General features: G+C 37.0%; 4 protein-coding genes across 6 annotated transcripts; 1 reads left to right on the top strand and 3 right to left on the bottom strand.

Annotated features, from left to right (window-relative positions):
* Positions 1-4,005: 4,005 nt before the first annotated feature.
* Positions 4,006-10,543, bottom strand: LOC147278258 (alpha-1,6-mannosyl-glycoprotein 2-beta-N-acetylglucosaminyltransferase). 2 transcript variants are annotated; one of them, XM_086250823.1, is made up of 16 exons: positions 10,407-10,543; positions 9,254-9,465; positions 8,684-8,820; positions 8,488-8,598; positions 8,276-8,377; positions 8,000-8,108; positions 7,705-7,905; positions 7,082-7,250; positions 6,835-6,916; positions 6,652-6,745; positions 6,367-6,463; positions 6,066-6,159; positions 5,705-5,777; positions 5,226-5,399; positions 5,008-5,130; positions 4,006-4,503 (listed from the first exon to the last, which is right to left on the bottom strand). In XM_086250823.1, the coding sequence occupies exons 1-16, from the start codon at positions 10,417-10,419 to the stop codon at positions 4,342-4,344; spliced, it is 1,953 nt and encodes a 650-aa protein (XP_086106949.1). In that variant the 5' UTR covers positions 10,420-10,543; the 3' UTR covers positions 4,006-4,341. The 2 variants fall into 2 exon arrangements, with proteins under 2 accessions (XP_086106949.1, XP_086106948.1); XM_086250822.1 differs by lacking the exon at positions 10,407-10,543 and having other exon boundaries at positions 6,652-6,742; positions 9,254-9,484.
* Positions 10,544-12,000: 1,457 nt separating this feature from the next.
* COP8 (Proteasome component (PCI) domain protein) lies at positions 12,001-16,371 on the top strand. Its single transcript, XM_086250631.1, has 14 exons — positions 12,001-12,276; positions 12,385-12,536; positions 13,221-13,324; positions 13,423-13,483; positions 13,572-13,664; positions 13,764-13,864; positions 14,079-14,187; positions 14,267-14,311; positions 14,465-14,533; positions 14,621-14,712; positions 14,801-14,843; positions 15,347-15,406; positions 15,820-15,879; positions 16,109-16,371. Exons 1-14 carry the CDS (start codon positions 12,147-12,149, stop codon positions 16,181-16,183), a joined length of 1,194 nt encoding a protein of 397 aa, XP_086106757.1. The 5' UTR covers positions 12,001-12,146; the 3' UTR covers positions 16,184-16,371.
* A 1,863-nt stretch (positions 16,372-18,234) lies between these two features.
* Positions 18,235-20,604, bottom strand: LOC147278256 (putative membrane protein At1g75140). Its single transcript, XM_086251096.1, has one exon. The coding sequence runs from the start codon at positions 20,321-20,323 to the stop codon at positions 18,401-18,403; it is 1,923 nt and encodes a 640-aa protein (XP_086107222.1). The 5' UTR covers positions 20,324-20,604; the 3' UTR covers positions 18,235-18,400.
* A 592-nt stretch (positions 20,605-21,196) lies between these two features.
* On the bottom strand, positions 21,197-26,113 carry LOC147278255 (DNA ligase-like protein). Of its 2 annotated transcripts, none has more exons than XM_086250903.1 (11): positions 25,251-26,113; positions 25,108-25,162; positions 24,872-24,971; positions 24,529-24,769; positions 24,021-24,077; positions 23,795-23,934; positions 23,072-23,642; positions 22,781-22,892; positions 22,615-22,664; positions 22,132-22,275; positions 21,197-21,961 (listed from the first exon to the last, which is right to left on the bottom strand). In XM_086250903.1, the coding sequence occupies exons 1-11, from the start codon at positions 25,926-25,928 to the stop codon at positions 21,710-21,712; spliced, it is 2,400 nt and encodes a 799-aa protein (XP_086107029.1). In that variant the 5' UTR covers positions 25,929-26,113; the 3' UTR covers positions 21,197-21,709. The 2 variants fall into 2 exon arrangements, with proteins under 2 accessions (XP_086107029.1, XP_086107030.1); XM_086250904.1 differs by having other exon boundaries at positions 24,021-24,074.
* Between the last annotated feature and the right edge of the window lie 292 nt (positions 26,114-26,405).

Here is a 26,405-nt window from a genome sequence, read left to right as displayed (position 1 = left end):
TTTACCCAACTTCTTAATTTATCCAACTATCACCTTTTTAAAAGTTAAAACTAACATTTTCTCATTTTACCCAACTTAAATTACTATCATACCCTTATTAATAATACTCAACCTTCTCTTTAATTTTCTTTTCTTATCTACCCCTACAGCTCTACTGTTCATCACCACCTTCTCTCTCTACTCCATCTCCTTCACCACACGCAGCATCACCCTCCTCCCTCTCTCCCTTTCTCTTTCTCTTTCTCTCATTCCCTCTCTCCTCTCTCCCTTTGTATCTCTGTCCAACTCCGGCGACCACCCCACCCCACATTTCCCTCTCTTTCTCCTTTCCTCTTTCCATCCCTCCTTTTCCATTTCCCTTTCTCTCATTCCCTCTCTTTTCTCTCCCTTTGTATCTCTGACCAACTCCGGCGACCACCCCACCATTTCCCTCTCTTTCTCCTTTCTTTTATCTCTCTCTCTCTCTCTTCTCTCTCTCTCTACTCTCCTTTTCTCTTTCTCTGTCCAGCTCCAGTAACCACCTTATGCTTGAAACCAACCAGTCAGCCACCCCATATGCGCGAAATCAACCACCCCATGCAGAGTTGTTGTGCCATTTTCGTCCGCGGCGACCACCAGTACGTGCACAGCTCACACTCGTTCGGCGCTGGTCTGCCGAAAATAGTAGTTTGGTTCGGGAGTTAATCGCCAAATATAATAACATTGTTCGGCGGCGTCAAAACTGGTAGTTTTGTTCGACAATCATCCGCTGAATTTAACATGATTATTCGGCGGGTACCTGTTGAACGTTTCTTGGATGTTCAGTGGTTCTCTGCCAAATCGGCCATCTGAATTTTTTTGTTCGAGCTTGTTTTGCACGTGTGGGTGGCTGGCCACCTAAGTGAGGAGAGGCAAAGGGAGCTGGGTGGTGGCGAGTGAAGGGGGGAGGGGGAGGTGGAGGTGGAGTCTGTCAGGGCTGGGAAGGATGGAGTTAGGTAGGGCGGGGAGAAGTTGAGAGAGATGAGAGAGAAAGTGAGGAGAGGCAAAAGGAGCTAGGTGGGGCGGGGAGCTGGCTTGGCCAAGGTGGAGTAGTCGAGAGAGAGAAAGTGGATTATGGAAACGAAATGATGGGGAAGGTGGTCTGCAGGGAGGTCTTGACGGGGGCACGAGGAGGTGGTGCTGCAAGGAGAAAGAATAGATGAAATGTTGGGTTTGAAAAGAAGATTCAAATTATTTTTTTTTAATGAAATGTCCTTAATGGTCATTTTAAAATAGGACATAATTGTCCGTTTATGTATTAAATTGGTGTTGGGTAAAATAAAAAATTTGTTGAGAATGTATAGAATTTTCATTTTTGATAATGCTTGAATTAACGGTAATGCCACTGAACCGATAAGGACGAGCATCCGAATGTGGACAATTTAAACGTTTTGTCCACGCTCCAAGCCTCAGTGGCTTTCGTGTGATTCTCTTGGAAACCTTGTCTACTTTCGTATTTGCCCTTTTCATATGCCTAAAGAGGCATATTCCTCGACAATTACTTATTACTGCCTGTGTAGGCAGGGATATTTTAGTAATTCTCTTTCTAAGACTATTTTAGTATTTTTGAAGCGCTGGACTGCTGGTCTTTGGGCTATGCTTCTCTGTCTATCACTATCAAACTGTAAGCTACAGTACTTATGGATGCGAAATGTCACTGGTGCCCTTGTGAGTCATTAGGTGCTTGCAGACCTTACGTACACGTGCTTGAGTCTGCCACTACTGAGCTCTCATCTCCTACTTCACAGTTCCACTATAATGCGATGGATCTGGTGGTGTTTCTTGACCTGTAAATGTCTGATTGGACAGGTCCAAGTTTAAGATAGTAGTGCGGTTGTATGATATAATACTACGTTACCTAAAAAGGCAAATACTTTTTGTCTTTTCTGGTAGACCCAATATCCTGAAATGGACAGCTACGCAAAGGCCACCTTCTTTTCAAACGTTGGGATGATGACCAGCCGAGCCAGGGGTATTTCGACTTTTTACATAACATTTATTATAATCGGGATTCAGACACAGTGGACTGGTGGTGCAGGCCTTGCACAACATCTGGGCCCGCCCAACAGGGAGGTTCAGATGCTGAGGTGGACGGCCCAGATGCATTAACTATTTGTTTAATCCTTGACAGGTGCTTAAGCCATTGTTTATCTCTGATAGTCATAATACACAAATAATGAGGACCAATATATACATAAAGAAAAGCGACCAAGCAAGTTGCATATTGAATATATGATCTGCTTGTGTTTGCACTTTGCACTTTGTATGAACACAAAAGTCAGAACACATTACTCAGATTTCCATCTAATCTAAGGTTTGTCATAATTATTGGTATTAAAATTTTCAACCTTTTCTTTATATTTTATCCCACCTAATATTAAAGCTCATCATTTATGCTCTGCCAATTTAGCAAGAAAACAGTGCAGTCACTGAGGTCTTATGCAAAAGCAAAACTGTTGCAAACTGAGTGAGTCAAACAAGTTTGTTTTGGTTTGCTTTGGGCCTTTTGGCTCACCCCAAAGGTTCAACATTCTATTTTATTTGTTTCGCTTGGTTCTTTTTGTTTCATAGTGTTAGCTTACGATGGAGTGAATCTATATCTTTATTATATTAATAAAATATATATTTTGATAATACAAGAAGAAGAAAACAAGCCAGATTGATGAAAGCTTACCAAATAAAGAAAACTTTAATCAAAATCATGATTGAAAACAGATTGGTTTCCAGCTACATCATAATTCAACACCCAATAGAATCCAAATTGGCATGATTATGTTCAAAGAAAACTTACCTACTTAATACTTATCCTTGGAAAATTGACATGGTTAGAAAAAAAAAATATATATATATCTATATAACTATATAAGGGAACTGAAGGCAAGACATCTGTAAAGGACTGTTTTATGTCCTAGGCATAGTCAGATAAGTACCACTTTGTATTGGCTGAGTACATTCCTTAAGGTTTCACCCAATCAAAGACAACATACGTGGAACTTTATCAGACTGTTTTACTTTGGGAAGGGAAAGAGTAGTTGGGTGAGAATTGTGCTTTTTCATAGATCACTAGTTTAATTGAGAGCAAAACCCAGGATGAGATCGGAAACAGAGTCTACAAAGATGCTGCTACAGGAACTGTTGAAACTTGAAATGATTATTGGCTCAAATAGACAGTTGGGATTTTTACATGCTATCCAACTTATTCAAATTCAAAGCAATTTTTTATTGACAAGTTTTAAGAGAATTTTATACTCATTTTCTTGACCATTGAGATATAAGTTTGTACAAAAATACAGCTGTAAGGTTGTGACTTGTGAGTTAGCATTATGTCAAAAGGAAAAAAAATGAGATGCAAAGTTACACACCCAGAAATAATCATCACCAATTTGATTATCTTTTAGTTGCTGTTTCCTCCCTTTTCTGATTCCAATATGCTGCAAAAGGTCCACCTTGAATCTTGATTTTTACTTGGCCCCCTCCCTACCCTTTTTTTCTTTTGCCATAATGGTGTGTTAGATTGTGGGGTCAGATGCTGCCTTTGTGAATGCATGAGTCAATGGCCTACTAATTTTTGAGGGGAAAAGCAATGCAGAAAAAAGAGGGGGAGGGGATGATTTGAGAATGTGTCGATCACTCGAATTGGTTGTCTCTCTCCAACAGTACTGATACATCACACAATGTCCACATTATGACTATGTATGTTATGCGAATTTCCTCTTTTCTGTGTTGTAAAGGCAGAGTGCCTACGAGAGTAGGCAGTTCTTACAATTATCTACAGGTTTCACCTTTTGTGGCAGTTTTCGACTTATGGCGACGGTTTTCTCTTTTAAAGAGTCTGCTCTGTGAAACTTTTTAGCAGCGGTTATCAACCGCTACCCAAGAGAGAAAATCGCTAGCAAAAGTTAGCTAAGAGCTTTTAGCTGCGGCCACATAAACCGCTGCTAAAAGTGGTTTGAATTTAGGACATTCAAGTACCAGCTATAATTTGGAAACTAGTTTGCGATAATGTTTATCTCTAAGGTGATCATAGGATTTTCCTTGGAGAAAAAGTAAAAAATACTGGTGGATGGGCTACATATTACATGAAATAAACATAGAAAAAAAACAAGGAAAATGCAAAAATAGTGGAAATGAAAATGTCTATCATTCCTTGGCCAAAAAAAAGGATGTCTATCATTATCTGCGTATTTCGATCTTGCTCCAAACAATGTTGATTTGCAGGTCTATGCATATGTGTGACCCTCAACACCTAATCGTGCCTGACCTCTCTCCATAAGAGAACCCCTTTCGTGTCTACAATCATATCCTTGTGCATACAGCCTTTTCTTATGACCGGCATGTATTGAAGATCTCACCCCGCATTACATCAATTGGCATATGCTCAAGTGTGTATCGCTCAGGACCCAGGTACAAACCCGTCTTCTCAAGGAGAGCAAGCCCTTCATCTCTACCATATCTTGAAGTATAGAGTCTGAGGTACTCAATGTCCTGATAAAGCACCCACACATATGTCAAATCAACATGAGATAGGACTTAGAACCAAAAAAAAATAAAAACCCACCATACATGCAGGTTTTCAGTTGCACCAGCCATGGAAACACATTAGTTTAAAATTGAATTTCTTTGAAGCAAAAAAGGATTTAGCAATTAGTTTTCCAGATTGTAAACAATTGTGTATTTGTGCAGTCTACGTTTTCTATAATTATAATGAAGACTAATTTGATGGTTAAAAGCAAGAATTTCCTTTACGTCGAATATTAGATGTTCAATAATTCTTTTTTCCTTTTTGATGAATGGCAGTAATTCTGATAAATGATTTAGATAATACCAAAACAGACCTTTTTCAAGGCACCATGCCCTTAAATGGTTACACGAATTGCTCTACAATGATTGAATTATATGACTTGAAAAAGAAAAAAAGAAAAAAAGAATAAATGAAACCAGATTGGGGTAAACCTAAATACCTAATTATCACGTCTAAATTTCCCTCACCTGCAAACCACTGAGAATGCGCTCTAGTCTGACTGAAGCAACTGGTTGATTTGATGATGAGAACACCTCACCAGGGTAGAACAAAACTCCATCTCCAGGGGGAAGGCCACGCCTAAATCTTATCTGCTCCCAGGTACATATTTTTTTTCAGTTCAATGTAAGAGTTTTTCACAAATCAATTTCATAAATCATTGAAAATGCAGAAGCAAGGCAAAAACCTCTGCACTGGGAACTGTTGCCTTCTCATAGCAATTGGCACCCCAATATAAGAATCCTGTTCCACCTTCTTTCCATACGCGCCACATCACAGCACGGTGTTGTGTACCTCGCATCCCAAGGTGCCAATTGGGATGGGGGTCAGATGGTCCCATGCACACATAAGTCCACCACTCCTGCAAAATCGACGTGTTTACATCCTTCAACAAGTAACAAACGAGATGCAGACATAATTCTTCGAAAATGTATATTCATCATGCATTTCCCAACTGCAATTATCTCATGCAGCCAAAACTTCGCCAAAGAGAAAAATTTAATAAACCCAACCTTAGGAGTGATGATAGTTTATATATTTAATGTTCAGAATTTGGAATGATTTTTATTTCATAGAAATTAAAAATTCATAACATATAAGAAGCCCAGATTTAAGAAATGTTCCCAAGAAAATTAGATGAGTCAAGCCAAAATTCTGTTATATCACCTCGCCATTTTCTGGTTGTATTTCAGAAATAATATCCTTGACCAGATCCTCTCGATTCCCAAGCACCCATTCACTGAAAATATCAAACCACATTATAGGGATTCTCAGACATTTCCAATAAAAACTAAGGAGCGATGCTTGGCTACTCCACATTGGTGAGGTGCCAAGCACTGTTCAAAACTAAAAGCATGGGTGTAAAAAAAAAAAAGTCACACTAGTGGCATTTACAGATATTTCATCTTCCCAAGCTCAAACGGACAAAATTAACAAATAAAGTTTATCACAGATATTTTCATTTTGTAAGTTTTCTTTAATAGAAGGTTCCTTAGCAGGGACATACAAAACAAATAAACAGCAATACCTTGTACAATAAATTTGAGAATGTGGGCGCAGGAACTTTGGAACTTTTACAAAAGCCTCAAAAGCAGTAGGTGCAAGAGGTGCATCACTTGGCCCTACACAACGAAAAGAACCATATAAGAACATCTCCAATATAAGAACTAGCCAAATCGAAGGGGACAAAATATAGTAAAATGTATGCCAAGGTTTTTAGTCAAGTTCTCATTAAGGAAGAGAAAGATGATAAAGTCACAATACCACCCATGGAACTCTATACAATAGTTGAGATCAAATCCATTTTTAAGGAACGGATGAATTCATACCACAGTAGTAAGTAGTTAAAACACGAGCATCGGGAGCATAGGCATGGATCTCGCTGGCCATGTTGCGGATGGACTCATATTGCTCCAAATTCAATGGCTGGCATATATTATTGCATGTACATTAATTTTGCAAAAGCAAAAAGATAATGCAAAAGTCATCTCTAGAGCTACTACTTTGTGAACTTATCTACCTTAATTGAAAAACCTAAAGCAGAGTTTAGGGAGGGGGGCTTCCTACAAAGTCTACTTTCATGACTTCCTATCATTTTGCAATAAAGTTCATACCTCATCCCACAAGTAATAATACGCTTTCTTCCAGTGAGACTTTGTCCTCAATATCTCAATTTGTTTCTGCAAGTAATCCTTCGCTGCATCACTACTGTGGCACGTCAGCAAATGGATAGAATCTCATCAGTTTTCATCACACATATACCTGATAGAAGTGAACTTGGATGACTAACTGTATACCCAGAGACAGCTCGACCATATGGCAAAGCATAGGCTGCTAATCGTGGGTCTGAAAAATATTCATCTGATTTTGGATGATCAACTACAACAGAAAGAAAGAAAGAAGACCAGAATACATCAGATTCTGCAAAGCAAATAAAACAGCTTTCTTAGGAGGATATAATAAAGACAACAAAATGAGAAATTTTAAGCAATCACCATAAGTAATTGATAATAGCAGAATAATCTATGGCTTGCTCATAAGTACCTGGCCAAGGGCAGGTATATGTCAAAACACGCATACTATCACCCCATCTGCAAAAATATGGACTGATTCTATATTGAAGAAGCCACTTAAAATGCTGATCCAATGCTTCATACCACTCATCACTCCCATGTTCAACACCAAAACGATCCTCAATTACAGTATCAGATATCTAAAATATGGTTAAAGATGCAATTATATGATTAGGAATATGGTTAAAGTTGTGGTAAACATGGAATAGAACATCATTTTATATATAGTTTTGGTCCTTGTCATAAGAACAGCATGTTTATATCTTCACACATGGTATTATCTTACAGCAGGGAATCCATGGTTCCCTTTTTAAATGCCACACTTACTGATAAATCTGTATTCTGCTCAGTTACTTGAATATAACAAAGTATGTAACCTCCCCAATAAGCTCATGTCATGTATTGGTTTCCACTCTAGTGTGCTTATACTAAAACATCTGGTGCACATTTGCCTATGGTTGCTTTAATTTCCATATGGACTTGACCTCTGCTCGTATGAGACTCTACTCTTTAACATCAAGAGAAAACTTGCAATATAAATTAAAAAAAATCTAAACTCGCCCAAATACTACTTTTTAATAGGACACAGGATACACCAAATACAGCAGGAAGTGATGGAGTCGCAGGAAGAATAAAGTCCCAAACTGTTATATTTATCTTCACACGTACTGAAAGGCTCGAGATAACATCTTCCTCCATCATATCAACTGGCCCATTATGTAAATGGAATTCAGTAAATAAAGGAGACATGAGAACTCTTCTTAAAGATGTAGTTGCAGATTTCACTCTGTCTACCTAAAAACACAAATGCTCAAATGAACAGCTAATAACACTGCCAAAAATAAACAGAATAATAGAGCTATATACAAATTTGAATTTGGAAACCAACCACTTCATCCAATGGTTTTCCATCAATGGGCTCCACAATTTCAAGACAGCTTTGAAGTTCCCTATAAAGTTGATGTTTCTCGGCTTTGCCCAAGCATTGTGCTGGAGTCCTGGAGCAAGTCAGAATCAATGATTGTAGAGAACTCCAGTTCATATTTCAAAGTATATGAGAAGGAATTCTAATACTACTGAATGGCTAAAGAGCTAAGACAGTAATACTGACTAAAAACAAGAGCACAGCTAGCAAAGCAACTGAAACAAATGGGAAGAGACTCACTCTGCATCTGCCTTTGTAGCAGTTATGATGATCTCCCCCTCATACTGACCTGGGGGTTGCACACTAGGAACATCAATGGAAACCCAAACTGCAGTAGTCTCTCTAGAAGCACCAGAGGGGAGGAGACAGAGAGGGAGAAAACATATTATGTCACTCTCTTGCAATAATTTGTCTTATATATGAGACTATCAGATCACTAATGCAGTCAGTACCCTGGTAATAGGCTTATTTGACTGACTGGAAGATCAAGGGGCACAAGAGCATCTGGGACACCCAATACGGGAACCACGCGCCGCAACTTTAATGATTGTCCAACAACCAACCTGCCCGCAGCCAATACTAGAAAATTATGAATAAGCAGAGTAATTGTAAACCTGCATCAAGAAAATATGACTGCAAGGAACTGACCGATCACCAGATGTGGAGCATATGTCACTAGACTGGACCTGCACCACCCCTGCATTTCCAGGACCACCCCAGGAAACTTTTGGACGTATTGCAATTTGGATACTTTCTCTCTCATTTCTAGCAGCCAGAAGATTAACCTTCAAATAAGCCAAATTTAGGAGCGAGAACACTACATTAACTCGAAAACAGCAGAACTTGTGCTTTGCACTTCCTATGAAGAAAAGAATTCACCAATATGCTGGCGTTCACAATTTACAATGTCTCCTACATATTTTAACAGAAATTACATGGAACAAACAAAAGTGGTGGCAAGGTATTTGTTCATTATTTACCAACCAATTGACATGTCAGCCATTTCACTAAAAATAAATATTGAGGCACAGATAAAAATAAAAATAAAAGTGCATAACTCATTCTCAAATGTGATAAGAATTGTGAACCAAAATTACATTAGGTGTGACGATATGCCACCTGAGCACCTTACCCTCCATTTTCAATTTATGTCGTCTAATTCATAGTATTCAGACGGTAGTTAACAAGACAACATTAAAATGATGGAACTATACATACAGGCTCCAAATGTCTAGGCATTTCTTGTGGTCCAACATTTGCTGTGCTTGGCATGCACCATACATGCACTAAATCTGCAGTTGGGACCTCTTTAGGGTCAACTGATCCCTTAAGTGGATTTGAACCTTGTAAGCCAGCATCGGTCCATCCATATGCCGTCCCCCCCCCAGCAACACCTTCAACTGGTGGAACAATGACGTCATGAGGATTCCCTGGTAGGTGTATCAACATTTAATAGAAAAAAGTAAACCAGTTAATGAAATTTAATAATGTTTGATTATTGAAACGCTGAAAGAAGTTAATGTTAAAATGAAAAAAATAGAAGTAGCCCCAAATAATTCATCTGTCTGCTACATGATTTGGTTCCTTAAAGGAAGAGAAAAAAGAAATACTGAGATTCATATTACTAGCTGATATGAAGTACAACGTACTAGATGATATGATATACAATAGAAAACAATGGAAAGTGAATCAGTAATGATTCAATAAATAAACTATCATGAAGGTGATTCAAATGCACGCATTGACACTACTAATCCTAGCAAACCCTCATGTAGTATTAATTCAAACCTCCAAAAGATTCACATCTTATATACAAATTTACAGAAATATGAATCTATGCATTCAAAGGTAATTACTATATTTGAAGGCAAATCCAACTCAAAGACACTTTGTAATCTGTAAAATCGTGGAAAATCTTTGCGCATTTTCTAAACTCAATTCTACAAAACGAATTCATAAATCCTACCACACAAAATTGAAGTTTCGAACAGCTTTTCAAGTAAATAACCTTCGTCGTTCATATAAGCAAAAATACAAACAGTAACGCGTAAGAAAAGGCCCTGGACGATGAGAAGTAAACTAACATATAAAACAGAAGAAGAAAAAGTTCAGTTTCTGATAGATTACAGTGAAATAAAAGAAAATTGTATAATTCGTGTGCATGTCGAACTATAACCGTTTAATTTCTTATATTTTCTAACTTATGCCTCCATTTTTCTCGGGAACCAAACAGTGCATTCAGGAATCAGGAAACCGAGTAATTTGTCGAAATAACGGTACAAAATTGAACAAGCACCGACAGAAACGAAATATTAAATAAACAACAACATTTGAAAAACGAAGAGAGGGAGAAGCAATCGCTGGGACTAACCTGAGTCATCCATTTCGGGAAATTAGAAAAGATCGGCGATGTGTTCCTCCGAGCTCGGTTTTCAGGTGAAGCAGCAGGGAGTCGCCTGAGGCTGAGTCCTGAGGGAAATGATCTATTTCGCGGGTAGTCTGGTTAGATCGAAAATGCGTTGCCAATTAAAGAAGGCGAAAAGTGATATATAAGCATTCCAGATTTTTTTATAATTGGGATAAATTATTCTGTATAACTATTAGTTTATTTGTTATAATATGAGTGAATATTATTAATATTATACTCTATTAATATAAATATATTGTCAAATAATATCTTTATATATTTAATTAATTATACCATATGACGATTTATATCTATAATTTTTCCTCCGTTGTTGCTTTTTCCACTCGCAATTGATGGCGGTGTTGTGCCTTTTCAGTTTCCACTCTCAATTTACTTGCACACAGATGTTGCGTGGACAAAAATATGAAACCCTTAATTTTCTTTTTTAGATTTTGTTTCTTTTTATAATTAAATATTTGAAAATCATTATGCTTGAAGATTACCACTCCATTAAAGTTTAATAAGCAATATGAATGGTTTAACACTCCACAACCTTTCATTATTTTATTTTATGGAAGATTTTTCCAATATTTTACTTAAAAAGTATACACATGTGGAGTTAACAAAAATAAAATTTAGGGAGGCTTCCATTTAAAATTTTAACTAAAGTCTAATAATATTATGTTACATAATATTAGTCCATTAATTTTTATTTTTTTCACATATATCAGGCGCTAAGCGCTCGGTAGCCATTTTTAAGTGTTCGGCAATACATTTTAATTCCTTCCTCAGGCTGGTTTGTCAGCTTTATATTAGGTTTTAATATGTTACCTTCACAAACTTTATTTTATTCCCTAGAAATGTATGAAGTGAATCCATATCCTAAAAAAATATAAAAAAATAAAAACATTTTTTTGACAAGTCAATGGCTAGAGGGCTTTATTAAAAATAAAAAATTATTTGAAAAAAAAAACACTATAAAATTTTTTTCCAAATAAAAATGTTAGAATAACTAAATTATCCACATCCATCTCTTTTATATATACTCTCCTTTAATAATGTTTTAATTATCTAAACATGTTGATATTTTACTTGTTAATAATAAATGAAATGCAAAACAGGTTCGAATTGAATTAATATGACACAATCTCAATATTTAATGAACAAATTCAGTAAAAAAAATTTGTTAAGCGTAACATTTTCCACTGTGGATTCAATGGGTTGTAGAAAGTAATCATTAACTCAACTCCTCACCATATTGGAAATGTCTTAACATTCGAATTTCACTTAAAAAAAGTAAATAAAATTGTTTGTGATGTATGGAGAGCCAGGCCCACAAAAAGGTATGGAGAGCTAGGCCCAAAAATATAGAGGTATGTAGAGCCAGGCCCAATAATTAAAAGGTGTATTTAGTGGAACAAATATAATGATTAATTAATTGACAAAATTGCCCTTAGTATTCCTGACGTGTCGTTCCTCAATTTGCTGTAAAATAACGCACACTGCGCCTCGATACAAATAGTTCGACAGCTGCTCCTTCTTCGATAAGCCCCTGAAACTTACCGTACAAAAGTTACGGAACCAATTCAATCCCACCATAGCCTTGTAGCAGTGGAGCGAACGACGGTTTTTCTCAAATATTAGGGTTTAGGGTTTGTACCAGAGCCACAACCAGTGAGCGAGGAACCCTAAGGTCAAACAGCCATGGAGAGTGCCTTCGCTAACGCCTCTGCGATCTCAGACCAGAGGCAAAAGATCGAGCAGTACAAGCACATTCTCTCAACCGTGATTTCCTCCAACGACGTCGCTCAGGCCAAGAAGTTCATTGATCACAGTTAAATTCCAAATACTCTTTCTCATTTGTTTCCGAACCTTGTTCCTTTTTTTTTTTTTAGTGGAGCAACTTGTTGAGGCCTATATGTGTTTCTCGTGTACTCTTCAGTGTTGTCGGACGATGTCCCTTTGGTGGTTTCGCGGCAACTTTTGCAGACTTTTGCGCAAGAATTAGGGCAGTTAGAGCCAGAGACCCAGAAGGAGATTGCCCACTATTCCCTTGCTCAGATTCAGCCTCGGGTCGTTTCATTTGAAGAACAGGTTCGTTTCGGGTTTTTTTTTTTTTTTTTTTAATGTTTTCATCTATATAATAATATCGAGAATCAACCATTTGCACATTTTTTTGAATCCTTTGAGGTTGTATTTCATATCACTGCCTAGTTACTTGTTATTGAGGAATTTGGTTTTGTAAGTTTGTTGAGAATTGAGATTGATGGACTTCTCCATATAGATGAAATTTCTGTACTTTGATTTTAGTTTTTGGACCATACAACAAAATTCTGTATAGGAAAATATTAATGTACAAAATCAATTCCAAATCGGTACTTGTTGCTTGCACAAGTATTACAGTCCAAGGCACCGGGAATTTAGTTCAGAGTGTCGAATTGGTTAAAATAGGGATGGCCTTGGTGTGGATAGCATATTTCTATTAATATTAAATACGTTAGTCTTGATGGTAATGCCATTGCCTTTGGGCTTTAAAACAACATTGTAAGATCATCTGGATGCTTCTTCTTCCAACGGATAATAGAATTGTATTGTTGAGTTTAAAGAATTATGTACAACTTGTCTCTGCAAATGATGCAGATGCTATCCATTTCATATATAGAATATAGGGATTGCTTGGGGACCAATCTATTCATTTAGGAAACACTTTTGACTGTAGACCATTTTAATTAGGGTTATTTTGACCTAGAAAGTATTATATGGTTTCATGTGTTGCAGGTGCTGATAATAAGAGAGAAACTTGCGGAATTGTATGAGTCTGAGCAGCAGTGGTCAAAAGCAGCTCAGATGCTTAGTGGCATTAATCTAGACTCTAGCATGAGGTCTGAGAGTAAGATCCTTTTGTTTATTTAGTGTCTTATTTTTTCATAAGAATGGACTGTGGGAATTAACAATTTATATGTTTTTGATATTCCTTCAGAGTGATCGATGACACATTCAGGTTATCAAAATGTGTTCAAATTGCTCGCCTATATCTTGAGGTATGGATTTATTTTTTAATAGGATGTGTTAATATATATAGAGGCAATGGTGTAATTGCAAAGGAAGTTTTGTACATTTATTTTGTAGGATGATGATGCCGTCAATGCAGAAGCCTTTATTAATAAAGCTTCGTTCTTGGTTAGCAACAGTCAGCATGAAGTATTGAATTTACAATATAAGGTTTGACATTGTTGGATAGTCAGTGAAATTATTTGGATTCAAGTCTGCGTGCTTTTAGCATTTCTTAATTGCCTCTTTCCCCGGTTTCCTTACTATCAGGTTTGCTATGCGAGGATTTTAGATCTAAAGAGGAAGTTCTTGGAAGCAGCATTACGTTATTATGACATTTCTCAGATTGAAAAGAGGCAAATTGGAGATGAGTATGTCAAGTTAAATTGATCAAGACTCATGAATTTTTTTAATGATCTGTATATGGAGTATGAATAACTGTATAATGATTATGAATAATATATATGGTTGACTTGTGATAATTGTGGTGTGCTTTTTCTTTCCACCTTTTCCTCCCACTTTTTTCATTCTGGTTATATGTAACACTTGAATAAAAAATCATACAAGTTCATTCATTTGTTGCAGAGAGATTGATGAGGAAGCACTGGAGCAAGCCCTATCTGCTGCAGTTACATGTACAATTTTGGCTGCTGCAGGACCCCAACGGTCTCGTGTTCTTGCCACTCTCTACAAGGTAAACTTCTTTATCTGGTGATATATATTAATGTGATGTTCATTTCACATTTTGTTGATACCTTGGGGTTTTGATTCAGGATGAGCGATGCTCAAAATTGAAAATTTATCCGATACTCCAAAAGGTTCTCTCTCTCTCTCTCTCTCTCTCTCTCTCTCTCTCTCTCTCTCTCTCATACATACATACCCAGACAGTTTTGCATTATCTTTTGCCTTTTTTCTTCCTCCTTCTGTACATTGCACTCACTGTTGCTTTAATGGGTATCTATATTAATTAGGTGTATTTGGAGAGAATTTTGAGGAAACCAGAAATTGATGCATTTGCTGAAGAGTTGAAGCCACATCAGGTTATCTTCTCCCTCTATTTCAGATATTGCATCTGTACGATTACTTTTTGTTGGAAGCCATAATAGTTGTCTTTTTTATTTCAACAGAAAGCACTTCTGCCAGACAATTTTACAGTGCTAGATCGTGCAATGATTGAACATAATCTTCTCAGTGCCAGCAAACTTTACACAAATATAAGGTTGGAGATATGTTCCCGTTGATTTTTCTTTCAATTTATTTTCCTTTAGTGGGACCATGTGTTCTATTTATCTTGATTTCTGTGGCAGTTTTGATGAGTTGGGCACCTTGCTGGGAATTGAGCCTCATAAGGTACTGTTTTCTTTTGCTCTGCTGCTACTGTAGTTAGCATGCACAGAACTGCATTTTAAATAGTTCTCTTAGACACCAAATAAAAGTTGGTTTGAAAGGGCATAGGTTGGTATTATTGACTTGATATGTTTTTTGTTTTTAAGAAATTGACTTGATGTGTTTCTGCTTTTGATTGTTTTGTGGTAATTTACTGTGAAATAGTGGCTGTACCATTAAATCTGCTTTCTAACCTTATTTGGGTGGAGTACTCTATTGACACATTTTCTGAACTCCTAAAACTCTATATTTCAGTTATGTTTAGTCTTGTGTTTCACCTTGTCATACAATAGCATTGCTACTGCTAGCTCCGATGAGTTAGATTTCTGTTTTCATTCATCTCCCTTCCTCTCTCTCTCTCTCTCTCTCTCTCTCTCTCTCTCTCTCTCTCTCTCTCTCTCTCTCTCTCTCTTAACAATATATTATGGTTCATGTTTCCTCAAAAGGGTTAAATACGTGGCTTGCAGGCTGAGAAGATTGCATCAAGAATGATATACGAGGATAGAATGAGGGGATCTATTGATCAGGTATGAATTACAACTTGTTGCTTATGTCAATCATGAATGGCTCAAAGTCATCAGTGCTTATGATATAGAAATCGGGCCTAATTAGTTGCAGGAGCCACTTCCAGTTTTCATTTTATGAAAGCTAAATGTTCTTTAATCCACTTTGTGGTCTTAGTTTCATTTTGTATTCATGAAGGTACAGAATATGTCTTGCTTTCACTTTGACAAACTAAAAGCTCCACAAATTGATGAAGTGGAAATATGTTTGTAATTTAACATGCTTTGCATCTCCTATGTACCTCTTTTACTGGGATGAATGAGATTCAAGAATAGTTTGTTTGACTTTGCAATCCATTCAAAATAAGTGACTTTTTGTAACAAGCTTTATTTCTATCTTTTACATCATAGCATTTATCTGAGAAGTTTTATAATAGGTGGAAGCTATCATTCATTTTGAGGATGACACCGAAGAGCTGCAACAATGGGATCAGCAGGTAATTATATGCCTTAATTAGCATCCAATAATCAATATTTATTGGGTAGTGCTTGGATTTTAAAATTTTACAGAATCTGTTCCACAAACTGATGCTGTATGCAATAGTGATACGTCAATGTGTCTGCACTGTCATTTGTAAAGTAGTTTTAAAGCCCCATGTACCTCTCTCCATCTCTTGTTTGGGGAACTTTTTTAGTTTTCTTCTCATTAGGTGACTATATTTGCAGATTGTTGGCCTGTGTCAAGCGCTCAATGACGTCTTGGATAGCATGGCAAAGAAGGGCTTGGTAATTCCTGTCTAATCTTTGTTGATGTGGTGGCTTCAGAAATCGGAAGTGAATTTGTTTTCACCTATATATATTTGGATAACTGTCTCTTCCCCATCTTATATTGTAATGATTCCAATTTCTCGTGCATAATTTCATATTCTGTGACAATGACTTCTATTTCCATGAAAATGATATGTGCATAATTTTGTTGTGGTCGGTCATGGTAACCACTCTTATGGCAGTGTCGGCATGTTTTGTTACAGGAGAATTTGATGTGTTTTGGTCGTGGGCGGTTTAAGGTTTTGGTTTTGGAGTTTGATGGGTTGTAGGGTCTGGTACATTAGATTTGTTACAGGGAATTTGCTCCTGCAACCTGTTTGTGTTTTGACGCTTCAATTTAAACAGAAGCAATTTAATTCCATTTATTTATTTGTTTTTTGTTTTTTCAAAAAAATTACTTGTGAGAAGATTAAAATATAGGATTTGGCTTTTCTTACTGACTTTTAATGTCATTAAGTTACAACGCAAGATGAGGCAATAACATGTACCAGAACATCTAGAGTACATCTAATTCTGTTATTAATGGAAAATCTATACATTATAAATTATAACTAGCTCATTTTGGCTTGGTGGTTTGGAGTTTTAAACTTTCACACCAAGTCAAAGGTTTGAGGGCTGGTGCCGATCATGTGAAAAAAATCTGTACTCTATCCAAAGGAAGAAAAGGCTTTTTTTGCACTAATATCACCTGAAGTATTGGGAGTGCACATTTACCACAAAATAAAAAATTTTACAATTAACCACCCATATTTTCACAAAGGTGACAATGTGATGTGGCACCTACAAATTTTCGTCAATTCTTATGTTAACTATGAGGCTATTTTGTTAATCCATATACTAAAGTATTTAAAAAAAAAAAAAAAAGATAATTCTAAATAGACCCACCTAATTTGCTCACTTGACCCCACTAAGTCTTTTCTTATAAAAAATGGAATATAATGTTTAATAAACTAAGAATTTTTTTTTCTAAAAAAGTAAATTACTCTAAAATCTATTTTACAGCTCTTAATGATAAACAAACCCACCTAAAAAGTTGAAATGATAAATAAGTCTACTTTTTACAAATAAAGTTCACGTTATGTTTTTTTTTGTATTTTTTGCACCAAGCACTCAGCGGGAGTTTTTTTTTTTTTTTGAAAATTGGGCAACTTGCCACTATTGCACAGTGACAATGATTGTCATTGCAATTGATAAAAGTATAACATGAGTGTTTTTTGCAATTTAAATAGCTACTGTCGCATAATGACAATTGTTGAGCGCTCAGTACTCTTCACCGAGCATTCGGTGACTTCCGTGTCGTAAGCTTCTCATTAAAGTAGACCAAGCTGAAATTTCCTATAGCAAGTGGGCTGGGTTATCAGCTTAATTTTTGAATTGGACTTTAAAAAAAAAAACCTACAATTTTCCCTATTTTAAGAGAAATTATTGTATCCAAATAAAACTTAATAATTCCTTCTTATTTTTAGTATTTATGTAGTAGAATAGTACATTTAAGATAAATAAAAAGTAAATTGCAGTTAAGACACCATTTAATTGGTAATAATACAAAAGTAAATTATTTTGTATAAGCATAACACAGCTATACGTGGTATAATCAATTCATGGGTTATAATATAGATGGACAACGAATTAATACTTATAAGATATACTATAAATCACATATACCCATATTATAACTAAATAACATTTACCCATATTATAACTCGTGAGTTGGTTATACCATATGAGAGTGTTACAGCTTGAATTCCACTTAGGCCCAAATGGACACGTTTGCTTATTAACAAACAATTAAATCATTATAGTAACAAAAACCAAAAGGAATCCATTATGTAATAGTAACAAAATCGGTTGGCTGACCCTTATAGTTAAGGGATCCAATCATACAATATCAAGCTTTCATATTAAGAACAATTATAATTAAGCAATTTCTTGTGAAGAGGAAGAAAAAGAACTTTATTGGAAGAGATGTACACCTGTTGGTAGAAGCATAAAGGGATACTAAAGGTTCTTAATTATAAGGTAAATATTTTGTTATTCTATAGTTTTATTTTTGATTGAAGACTTTGAAGTGGTGTTACAGAATCAAACAGAGCAAGTTCAAATGGCCCTAAACTGCCAAATGAATGGTCTATGAACTAAAGGTTTAAATGAACTTCTGAAGCAAAAGCTGATAAAATTTGATTATACAGGTCAGTTGCTATCATCCATCACTTGGTTGTTTACAAACAAACTCTCTCTCCTTTTTGGAAATCCCGAAGATTCTATAGCAGACCCTCTAAATTTTAGATCTGAAGCTGTTCTAAAATTAGGATCAACTGATGAGGGTCTGGAGTTATGATCAGCTGTGGCCGGCCTAAAAGAACTGGTTGCTCCAGCGGTATATCGTGGAGGAGGAGAGGCATACCTTCTTGATGGACCTCTGAGACCACCAACTCTAAGATCCATCATATCAGAACTCCTTGAAGAAGAGTCCACAAAAGACCTGTCTCCAGTGCTACTGGCCCCCAGTGGAGCTCCAGTTGTAGCCGAAGTTGAACTATAAGGATCATCCGGTCCCCATGAAGTGAGTGCTTCCTTCTTCTTAGCAAAAAATTGCCACGCCCCAAATAGAAAAAGTACAAAGAAGAATACAGGACTGGTCCATTGCATTGTATTAGATTCACCTTTAAATACTGGAAGGTTAGAGCGATACATTCCCACATACCCTCCACCAAGGCCAAGAACAACAAACTTCTCCCGGTCACTTGCTATTAAGGGTATAACCTTTCTTTTCTCTGCATCCACATCCATGGTCTGATAACTGAGAAAAGATGACCTAATCTCATCGAGACCGGCAGAGAAAATAATCCGAGGAGCACCTACCCTAACATAATGCTGGGTTGAAACATTGTACACAAAAACCTTCTCCCCACCAACAATAAGCAAACACCCCTTTATTGCCTGAAAAGCAAGAGGCTCATCCATGTCAAACTTCTTCTTGGATCTAACCCTACATTTGAAGTTCATTATATCCCCTAACAGCACTACATGAATCAAATCACCTTCTGATGTAAACCCGTATGCTTTAGACCGCTCCGTGGCATCGAAAACATAGTACTGGGAAAGCGAATGGTTCAACCCTTCACATTCAGACTCTCTAATTTTCATGTTCCTCAGGTCCAGTGACCCTGCACCAGTCTCTGTCAAAAACAAAAGGCGCTGCTTCAAGAACGCAAGTGGTCTACTAGATGGCATGGTGGAACCATGAACTGCCCCATTCTCTCTAAAAACTGTAATGTTCCCACTAACATCACTAGCCAATATGTAGTAACTCACCTTCCCAACATGGTGCACATCCAAAATAGTAATGGGCAACCCATCTTCACCAGTATCGAATTTTCTCACACTTTCCATCGAAACCGAACTCCACTCTTCCCCACTCAATCCCTCCCAAACCCGATGCATCAAAATGGCGCCATTCTTGTGCCCCGTAACCACGATGCTCTCGTTCTTATAAACCGACATGAAGGAAGCCATTGCCATAATGGGTGACCCCAGCAATGTATCAAACTCAACCAAAACATCCCCATTTCTCAAAAACACATAAACCCTCCCTCTCTCGTCCCCAACCGCCACATACTTAGTAACCCCCTCGAAATCCCGAAACGGCAGAACATGAATACATGTCGCCTGGGAATCCAATTTCACAGCAGACACAAACTGAAACCTATCCGACCAAAACGGACTGTACTTTGTTACCGAAACAGCCCCTGCCCTCTCTCCCTCTCCAATTTTACGCTCACGACCCTCTTCCTGGACCTGTTTAATCAATCTTTGACCATTGTATTTTTCCTTTTCTTGAAGAACCGGAGCTAAACCCTGATCAAGAGGTGCCATTTTCGGAGGGTCCGATAATTTATATTCTAATCTAGTAACTATTTCGGTCAGGTTTTTCACTATTTCCTCGAGTCTTTGTAATACGACCTGTTGTTGATTGAACTCGGTTTCGAGTTCATGGTAAGGAGGATCGTGTTCTTGCGAGTCAGATTTCACGAAAACCTTAGAAACAGGGCTGGAGGAGAAAATGAAAAGAAAGTAGAGCAAAAGGAGCTTGCCTTTGAGGAAATTCGCCATTGGAGGAGAAGCTATATAGCTCAGAACGTTGTGGTTTCACTAGTGTTTCAGCTTCGCCATTGTAGTACGCTTGAGCTGCGGATCTGCGACGGTCAACAGGTTCGGATCTGGGATTGAAGATTTGGGTCCAGTTTGTGTTAGATTTGAGGAATCTGCGGTGCGGTCGTGCGGGTCAGCTAAGACCTGTAAGCTTTTGACTTGGGTCTCTATTGTACGGAGATAGGTGGTGGATTGGATTTTAGATTTTCGTTAGATTTAGATTTTAGGGCAAGAAATTCTAGATTTTCGGTGTAACTGTGTAAGTATGTAATAGGAAAGGAAAGTATCAGTGCTTTACAGATTATCCAAATACCATATGTTAACCGACCTTTAAGACTTTGTTTGCTTTGCGGAATTTATTTAATGATATATAAATTTTTATGCATTTTTTTGAAGGAAAATGAATGTAAGATTTTTATTTATATATTTGGTAATATTGCAATGTAACGACACAATATCATTTTATTTTATCTCTCATATTTAGTTTGTACAAAAATTAGAAACAAAAAAAGTTCTGTATTTCAATTATACCATTATTTATAATATACACTAAATAAAAACAATGCCAACAGTTTCTTATGGGATTTTTAATTATCAAAAGAGGTAATATGGTCTTGAACAAAAATCATTAACGTTTACCATAGGAAGGGAAAATTAAACCCAATCTAACAAAAGTGTTTCATTTTCCCAATTTTGTAAGTATTTATTCTATATTAGCGTTATACTATACGATGAAGTATGATAATAAATTCACGTGATACAATATAAACAAATAAAAGATTTATAAGAGTAGTTATACATAATAATTATTCCCTTTTTGTGACATCTCTTTTCCATCAATCAAGAATTGAACCAATCAGGCCCTAATAATATGACACGTGGATAATTGGCAGCGATGGCATCCATTTGGTTAGGACGATCTGGACCATTTTCGTAGGTTTTTCCCCAGTGCGCATCGTTTGGACTTTGGACCATTGTTCCTGGCCTTGCCCCTTGCTCCTCAGGTGGAAACACATAATTCTTTGCCTTTACCAAAATTGCAACAATAACGATTGTCCCTTCAAAACGCAGTGGCCTGCCTCATCGCACTTCACGCGGGACAATCCATAATTAATGGTAAAATGTTAGCACTGCTTTAATTAATGCCTTTTTAAACGAATGGTTGAATTACCCATTAACACTTGATCTAGTAACATTTCTCTCTACTTCCAAATTTGAATCCCCTTCTCCAGATTTATTAAAAAAAAAAAACCTTGAATCAAGGGATAGGTTTTACAAAATACCAATTAATGGACAAGAGGCAGCACCACGTCCTTCATTTACTTCACCATATCCAGATTGTTATGATCATGAAGTTCTTCTATGTACATAAGGTTCTTCCTTTGCCTTGACTGATTTCCTCCGCAACTTGAATGCGGCTAATACAGATTCAGGATTGTCAATTTTAGTCTCCTGTAAGGAAGTTCTCCTTAATATCTCAAATAATGATGTGTCTGTCTTCACAACAGCTGCAGGTGATGACTTCTGAGTACTAGTCTTTATTTGGGGATTACTAAACTTGGCTGAAGCAGTCCTTGTTGGTTGATTCTCTCTCTGAATCTGCATATCATTCCATAACCAAGACATTTTAAGTATTGGCATTTAGTACTGACTCAAGACATAAATAGACCTTATTCCAATTGGCTCATTTGCCATTTTGATTATCTAATAGTGACTTCTTAATCACCAGAAGAAAAACCAAATTGCTCTCGCTTCTAAATAGAGCTTACCATATCTGAAGAATCCTCCGACAGTGAAGTTGTGCTTCTACTGTTGCTGTCATCTCGTTCAAAGATAAAAGAACGAGTGGTGCTCAATCCATGATTATGGGATGACGGCAGAGAATGATTTGATCCCCGACCTAAGAAGGATGACTGCAACATTTACCAATGACAGAGTTATAATCAATGGCATCTGACAAAAGCCTTGCCAAAATCGACAATGACTTATGTTGCTTTGTGCTGTTTCAAATATACCATGATAGTATTGACAATCCGTCAATTTCTGTATAAAGACTGGAATAAAAATGACTCAAATCCTTGCATGCATAAGATGTCCTTGGGACAGCTTTGACAACAAGAAATCAAGCTTGTGCAAGGTGTTTGTTTGAATAGAAAAGGAAGACAAGAATCAGCCTTCAGCCTTCACTACATGCAGAGAACAAATATCCAGACAAATCTGCATTCAACATCCAGCAACACAAGCTAAGTTACCTTTGATGATATGATCCCGTTTCCTCCCAAGAGCAGTGTATTAGAAAACGCTGCAAAATAGAAAAATAACGACAATGATTAAGAAAAAAATAAAAAAATCAAGCCAGCAGAGTACACGACATAACTTTAAACATTTGGAAAGCATATGACAATTGACAGATCTTACAAGATGTTTTGGCTTTCCTAGTGTCAGGCACAATATTCAGCTTCTTTATAAGACCAAAAAATTCTTTAGAACTTTCATCCTCTGCTGGTGACAAGAAAGTAACCTGTTCTTCCTGTTTCAAATCAAAATGTTTGTGTAAGTTAAAAATATATATATTCAACATAACATATTTACAGTTATACAAAACTTATGCACTGGACATGATTGAAACATTAAATATATTTCCATCATCACAAGGTATAGTGAACCTAAATTCTACATATCACATCCAGTAAACTGCTAAGAACTCACAGCTTTCTCAAACATGCACTGTTTAGATAGCCTATTTTCTGTTTCCTCGTCATCAGATGATGAGTATACATCATCATCATCAGTGAACATTTGAGGAATCATTTGCTTTACTTTTCTTAAATTCACTTGCACATCATTTTGGGGAACTAAATCTTCTGCAGCTTCATCACCAAACTCTTTATCTTCCCCTCCTACATCTTTCTCTTCAAGCAACGTTGCTTCTCTTAGTTTTGAACCAAACTTAAGTTTCTGCATAAGTTTTTCTGTTCCCGAAGCATCCTGTTGCTCAAGCCACTTTTGATGGAGTTCATTCCGCCTTTCACTATCAATCGGCTCTTCTTTGTATCCAGTTGCTATCATATCATTAAGGTCCTCAGCATCTTCATCATCCTCATCTTCTTCACTATCTTGGAACCGTGACAGGTCATGATCACTGTCATCTTCTTCCTCAGCTTCATCATCAACAAAAGCTTTGACAGGATCACAGATAGGAGATGAAGGCAAGTCAGCCAAATGAGGAGGATGGGGTTTAATATTCTCTTTGTCATTGTCCTCCTCGTCAGAAGAAGAACTATAAAAAGAAACAGTGTCATTAACCCCTTAACCAGAAGTACTTGAAGAGAAACAGTGATATACATTAAACTTCTGGAATGCAACAATAAACCAAACTACTCCAGTGTTTCGCCCTTAACAGATATGAAGACGTTCATAAATAACACTTACACATCATCAGGAGGAGCAGAATCAAATTTTAAGTTCATTGCAAGTATAGACGGTGCAAGAACCTCTTCCAAAGGACTGCTGGGGGTATCATTTGCCAGCTCATCTTTAGATTCAGTAGTCAGGGAATCGGAAAACAGCTCCTGCAGCAATGCAAAACATTATGTTGAAATACATAATATGTTGCAAGAATGATTAACACCTGAAACAGTTGTAATTTGAAAAGAACCTGAGTATCATCAATAGGAGCTCGAAATGCTTGCTTGGATTCCTCATCAACATCCTGCTATTCAACAAATATAATAAGATAAGATTGCTTCAACATATGCAAAAACGGAAAAACCTATTCCCAGCATAATAAAGGTTATTGGAAAGATCTAACCTAAAAATGATCATTAGAAAGGTTGCATGAAGACTTCTGATGGCAATTAAGATAATATGAGAAGCATACTTCAGGTATTGAATATCCCATCAGAAGGATTGAAAATGATTACCAAAATGTTCAAATACAAAGGAAAACCTTTTTTTTCACATTCCAAAAACATTCCTACTGCACAGAGAAAGCCACAGATCTTGCTGTCTTTCAACATCACTCAGCTTTAGTTTACATAGTTATTATAAAAAGCTCATTGCTAAAACTGCAACATACTTTTACTTCTTTCCTTTTCTGGGCATAGTTAATGCACTTTTAGATCTCCAACAACAAAAATCATCAAGAAAAATGTCTTTCAATTTACCATCATGGAAGAAACTTTTTCACAGCTTGAATGCTCTATATTATCAGGAGACCCATCCATGCACACCCTATTTGTTCTACTCCCCATTTTAGTCTGACATGCAATGGGCTCCTCAATTGCCGCTTTCAATATGCTACTATCTCCTTTACCACCAACAGGAGCACCTTCTGAATTGCGGTCCTCTATAATCTCTCCAGAGAATCCACTGTTGCCATCAACAGTAGAATTCTTATTTATAGATCTACCACATTCAAGAAAACAATAACGCATTACTATAATTATTAATCATTTGAATATACACCAAGAATAAAATCATATTTATAATTATTAATAGAATACCAACTTTTTAAAAACCTCCAGTTTTCTTTTCCGAATCTTCTCCAGAATTGAAGAAATCGGCTTCTGAACAAGTGGTATAGGTTTGAATGCTGCATCTCTGGTTTCTAACAAGGAGGAAGATGTGATGTAAAAGTGAGTAGACACAAATAACTACAATAACTTACAACTGAGTTATATATGGCATCACTTTAAACATACATATATATGTTATATAAAATAAGCTCCAGATGAAGTTTATACCTCGCAAAAGTCTCTGAGATTCGGCATGAAGTTGCTTTAGATGGTCTCGTCTTTCCTGTAAAGACAGAACAATTAGACATAAGCAAAAGCAGATAAACTAATTGCAGAGAAATTTATAAATACAATATGAAAATCCTGAATACCTTTTCAGTCCTCTTGCCCTTGTCAGCGGCGTTTTTTTTGGTTTTTGCATCATCACCACCACTCTTGGCCCTCTTATTCTTCTTCTTGTCTTTCTCTTCATCAAAGCCATCAGAAATAGGCCGTTTCTTGTCCGATTCCTCCATTCTCATATCTCCACTTTCTTCTCGCATCTCTTGGTCTCGATCTTCACTTTTTTCGCCAAATTCCTCACCCTCGGACTCAAAATCCAAGGCCCTCTTAGCTCCTGAACCATCTTCCCCACCACCCAAACCATCAGAACCAGAATTCAATTCACCTTCACCACCCAAACCATCAAAACCAGAATTCAATTCACCTTCACCATCCAAACCATCAAAACCATAATTCATTTCACCTTCACGACCTAAACCATCAAAACCTGACTTCATTTCACCTCCATCACCCAAACCATCAAAACCGGAGTTCACTTCACCTTCACCGCCCAAACCCTCCGATCCCATCCTTAACCTAGATGGCTCCTTCAATTCCTCAAAACCAAGGGCTTCGGATTCGGAGGAATTAACTCGGCCACTGTCTGATTGATCGACGAGAGACTCTTTGGAGACGATAATTGCTTTCTTTAAGCGCTTCAGCTTCTTTTCACGAACTGGAGGGGCAGCCTCGTTTGATAATAGCTCAAAATCGTCGTCGCTATCCATCTCTGCAATGAAGTTATCAGCGTAATGGATGAAAAAAAGTTAGGGTTTTATCAGATTATGAAATTTTGCAGCGGATCTGATCCAATTTCTGAGAAAAATAAAGCTAGTATGATCTCCAGTAGTGGTAGGTGATTTTATGGGATTTAAGCGCCAAATCGTCCAAAATTTCTTTTGGTGCGGCTAGTACCGCCAAATACCGGTTTTCATGGGACCGTTGCAGCGTAGCTTTTTGGTTTTGATAAGCGCTTGTGATTGAAGCGTGAGATTGACGCGCTCATTAGCAAAGTGATAGGTTTTGTTCTGGGTTCCGCTTATGGGCTTTGTTTGGGGTAAAGCCTTTCGCTTATTGGGCTTTTGTTTTGTTATTGACTAGAATATATCTAAGAATCGTTGTGCACGCACACAGGCCTAAATCCTTAATGGACCCTTTATCTTTGATTGTTATTAAGGATTTACATCTGAGCGCATGTATTTCAG

This window comes from Dryas octopetala, chromosome 7 (genome assembly GCF_963921425.1).
Source record: "Dryas octopetala chromosome 7, drDryOcto1.1, whole genome shotgun sequence".
NCBI classification, from domain to species: domain Eukaryota; kingdom Viridiplantae; phylum Streptophyta; class Magnoliopsida; order Rosales; family Rosaceae; genus Dryas; species Dryas octopetala.
This window is presented reverse-complemented; position numbering and strand designations above follow the sequence as displayed.

Excerpts from the sequence above, each read along its gene's own strand:
- LOC147278258 (XM_086250822.1), bottom strand. The coding sequence starts at position 9,484 with ATGTTGATACACCTACCAGGGAATCCTCATGACGTCATTGTTCCACCA. Across the intron at positions 7,906-7,999 it reads GAAAACCATTGGATGAAGTG|GTAGACAGAGTGAAATCTGC; the intron begins GTTGGTTTCCAA and ends TTGTGTTTTTAG. Across the intron at positions 4,504-5,007 it reads GCATTCTCAGTGGTTTGCAG|GACATTGAGTACCTCAGACT; the intron begins GTGAGGGAAATT and ends GTGCTTTATCAG.
- COP8 (XM_086250631.1), top strand. The coding sequence starts at position 12,147 with ATGGAGAGTGCCTTCGCTAACGCCTCTGCGATCTCAGACCAGAGGCAA. Across the intron at positions 13,665-13,763 it reads TATTGAATTTACAATATAAG|GTTTGCTATGCGAGGATTTT; the intron begins GTTTGACATTGT and ends CCTTACTATCAG. Across the intron at positions 13,865-14,078 it reads AAGAGGCAAATTGGAGATGA|AGAGATTGATGAGGAAGCAC; the intron begins GTATGTCAAGTT and ends CATTTGTTGCAG.
- LOC147278256 (XM_086251096.1), bottom strand. The coding sequence starts at position 20,323 with ATGGCGAATTTCCTCAAAGGCAAGCTCCTTTTGCTCTACTTTCTTTTC.
- LOC147278255 (XM_086250903.1), bottom strand. The coding sequence starts at position 25,928 with ATGGATAGCGACGACGATTTTGAGCTATTATCAAACGAGGCTGCCCCT. Across the intron at positions 23,935-24,020 it reads CTCCTATTGATGATACTCAG|GAGCTGTTTTCCGATTCCCT; the intron begins GTTCTTTTCAAA and ends GCATTGCTGCAG. Across the intron at positions 22,665-22,780 it reads TAGGAAAGCCAAAACATCTT|CGTTTTCTAATACACTGCTC; the intron begins GTAAGATCTGTC and ends TCTATTTTGCAG.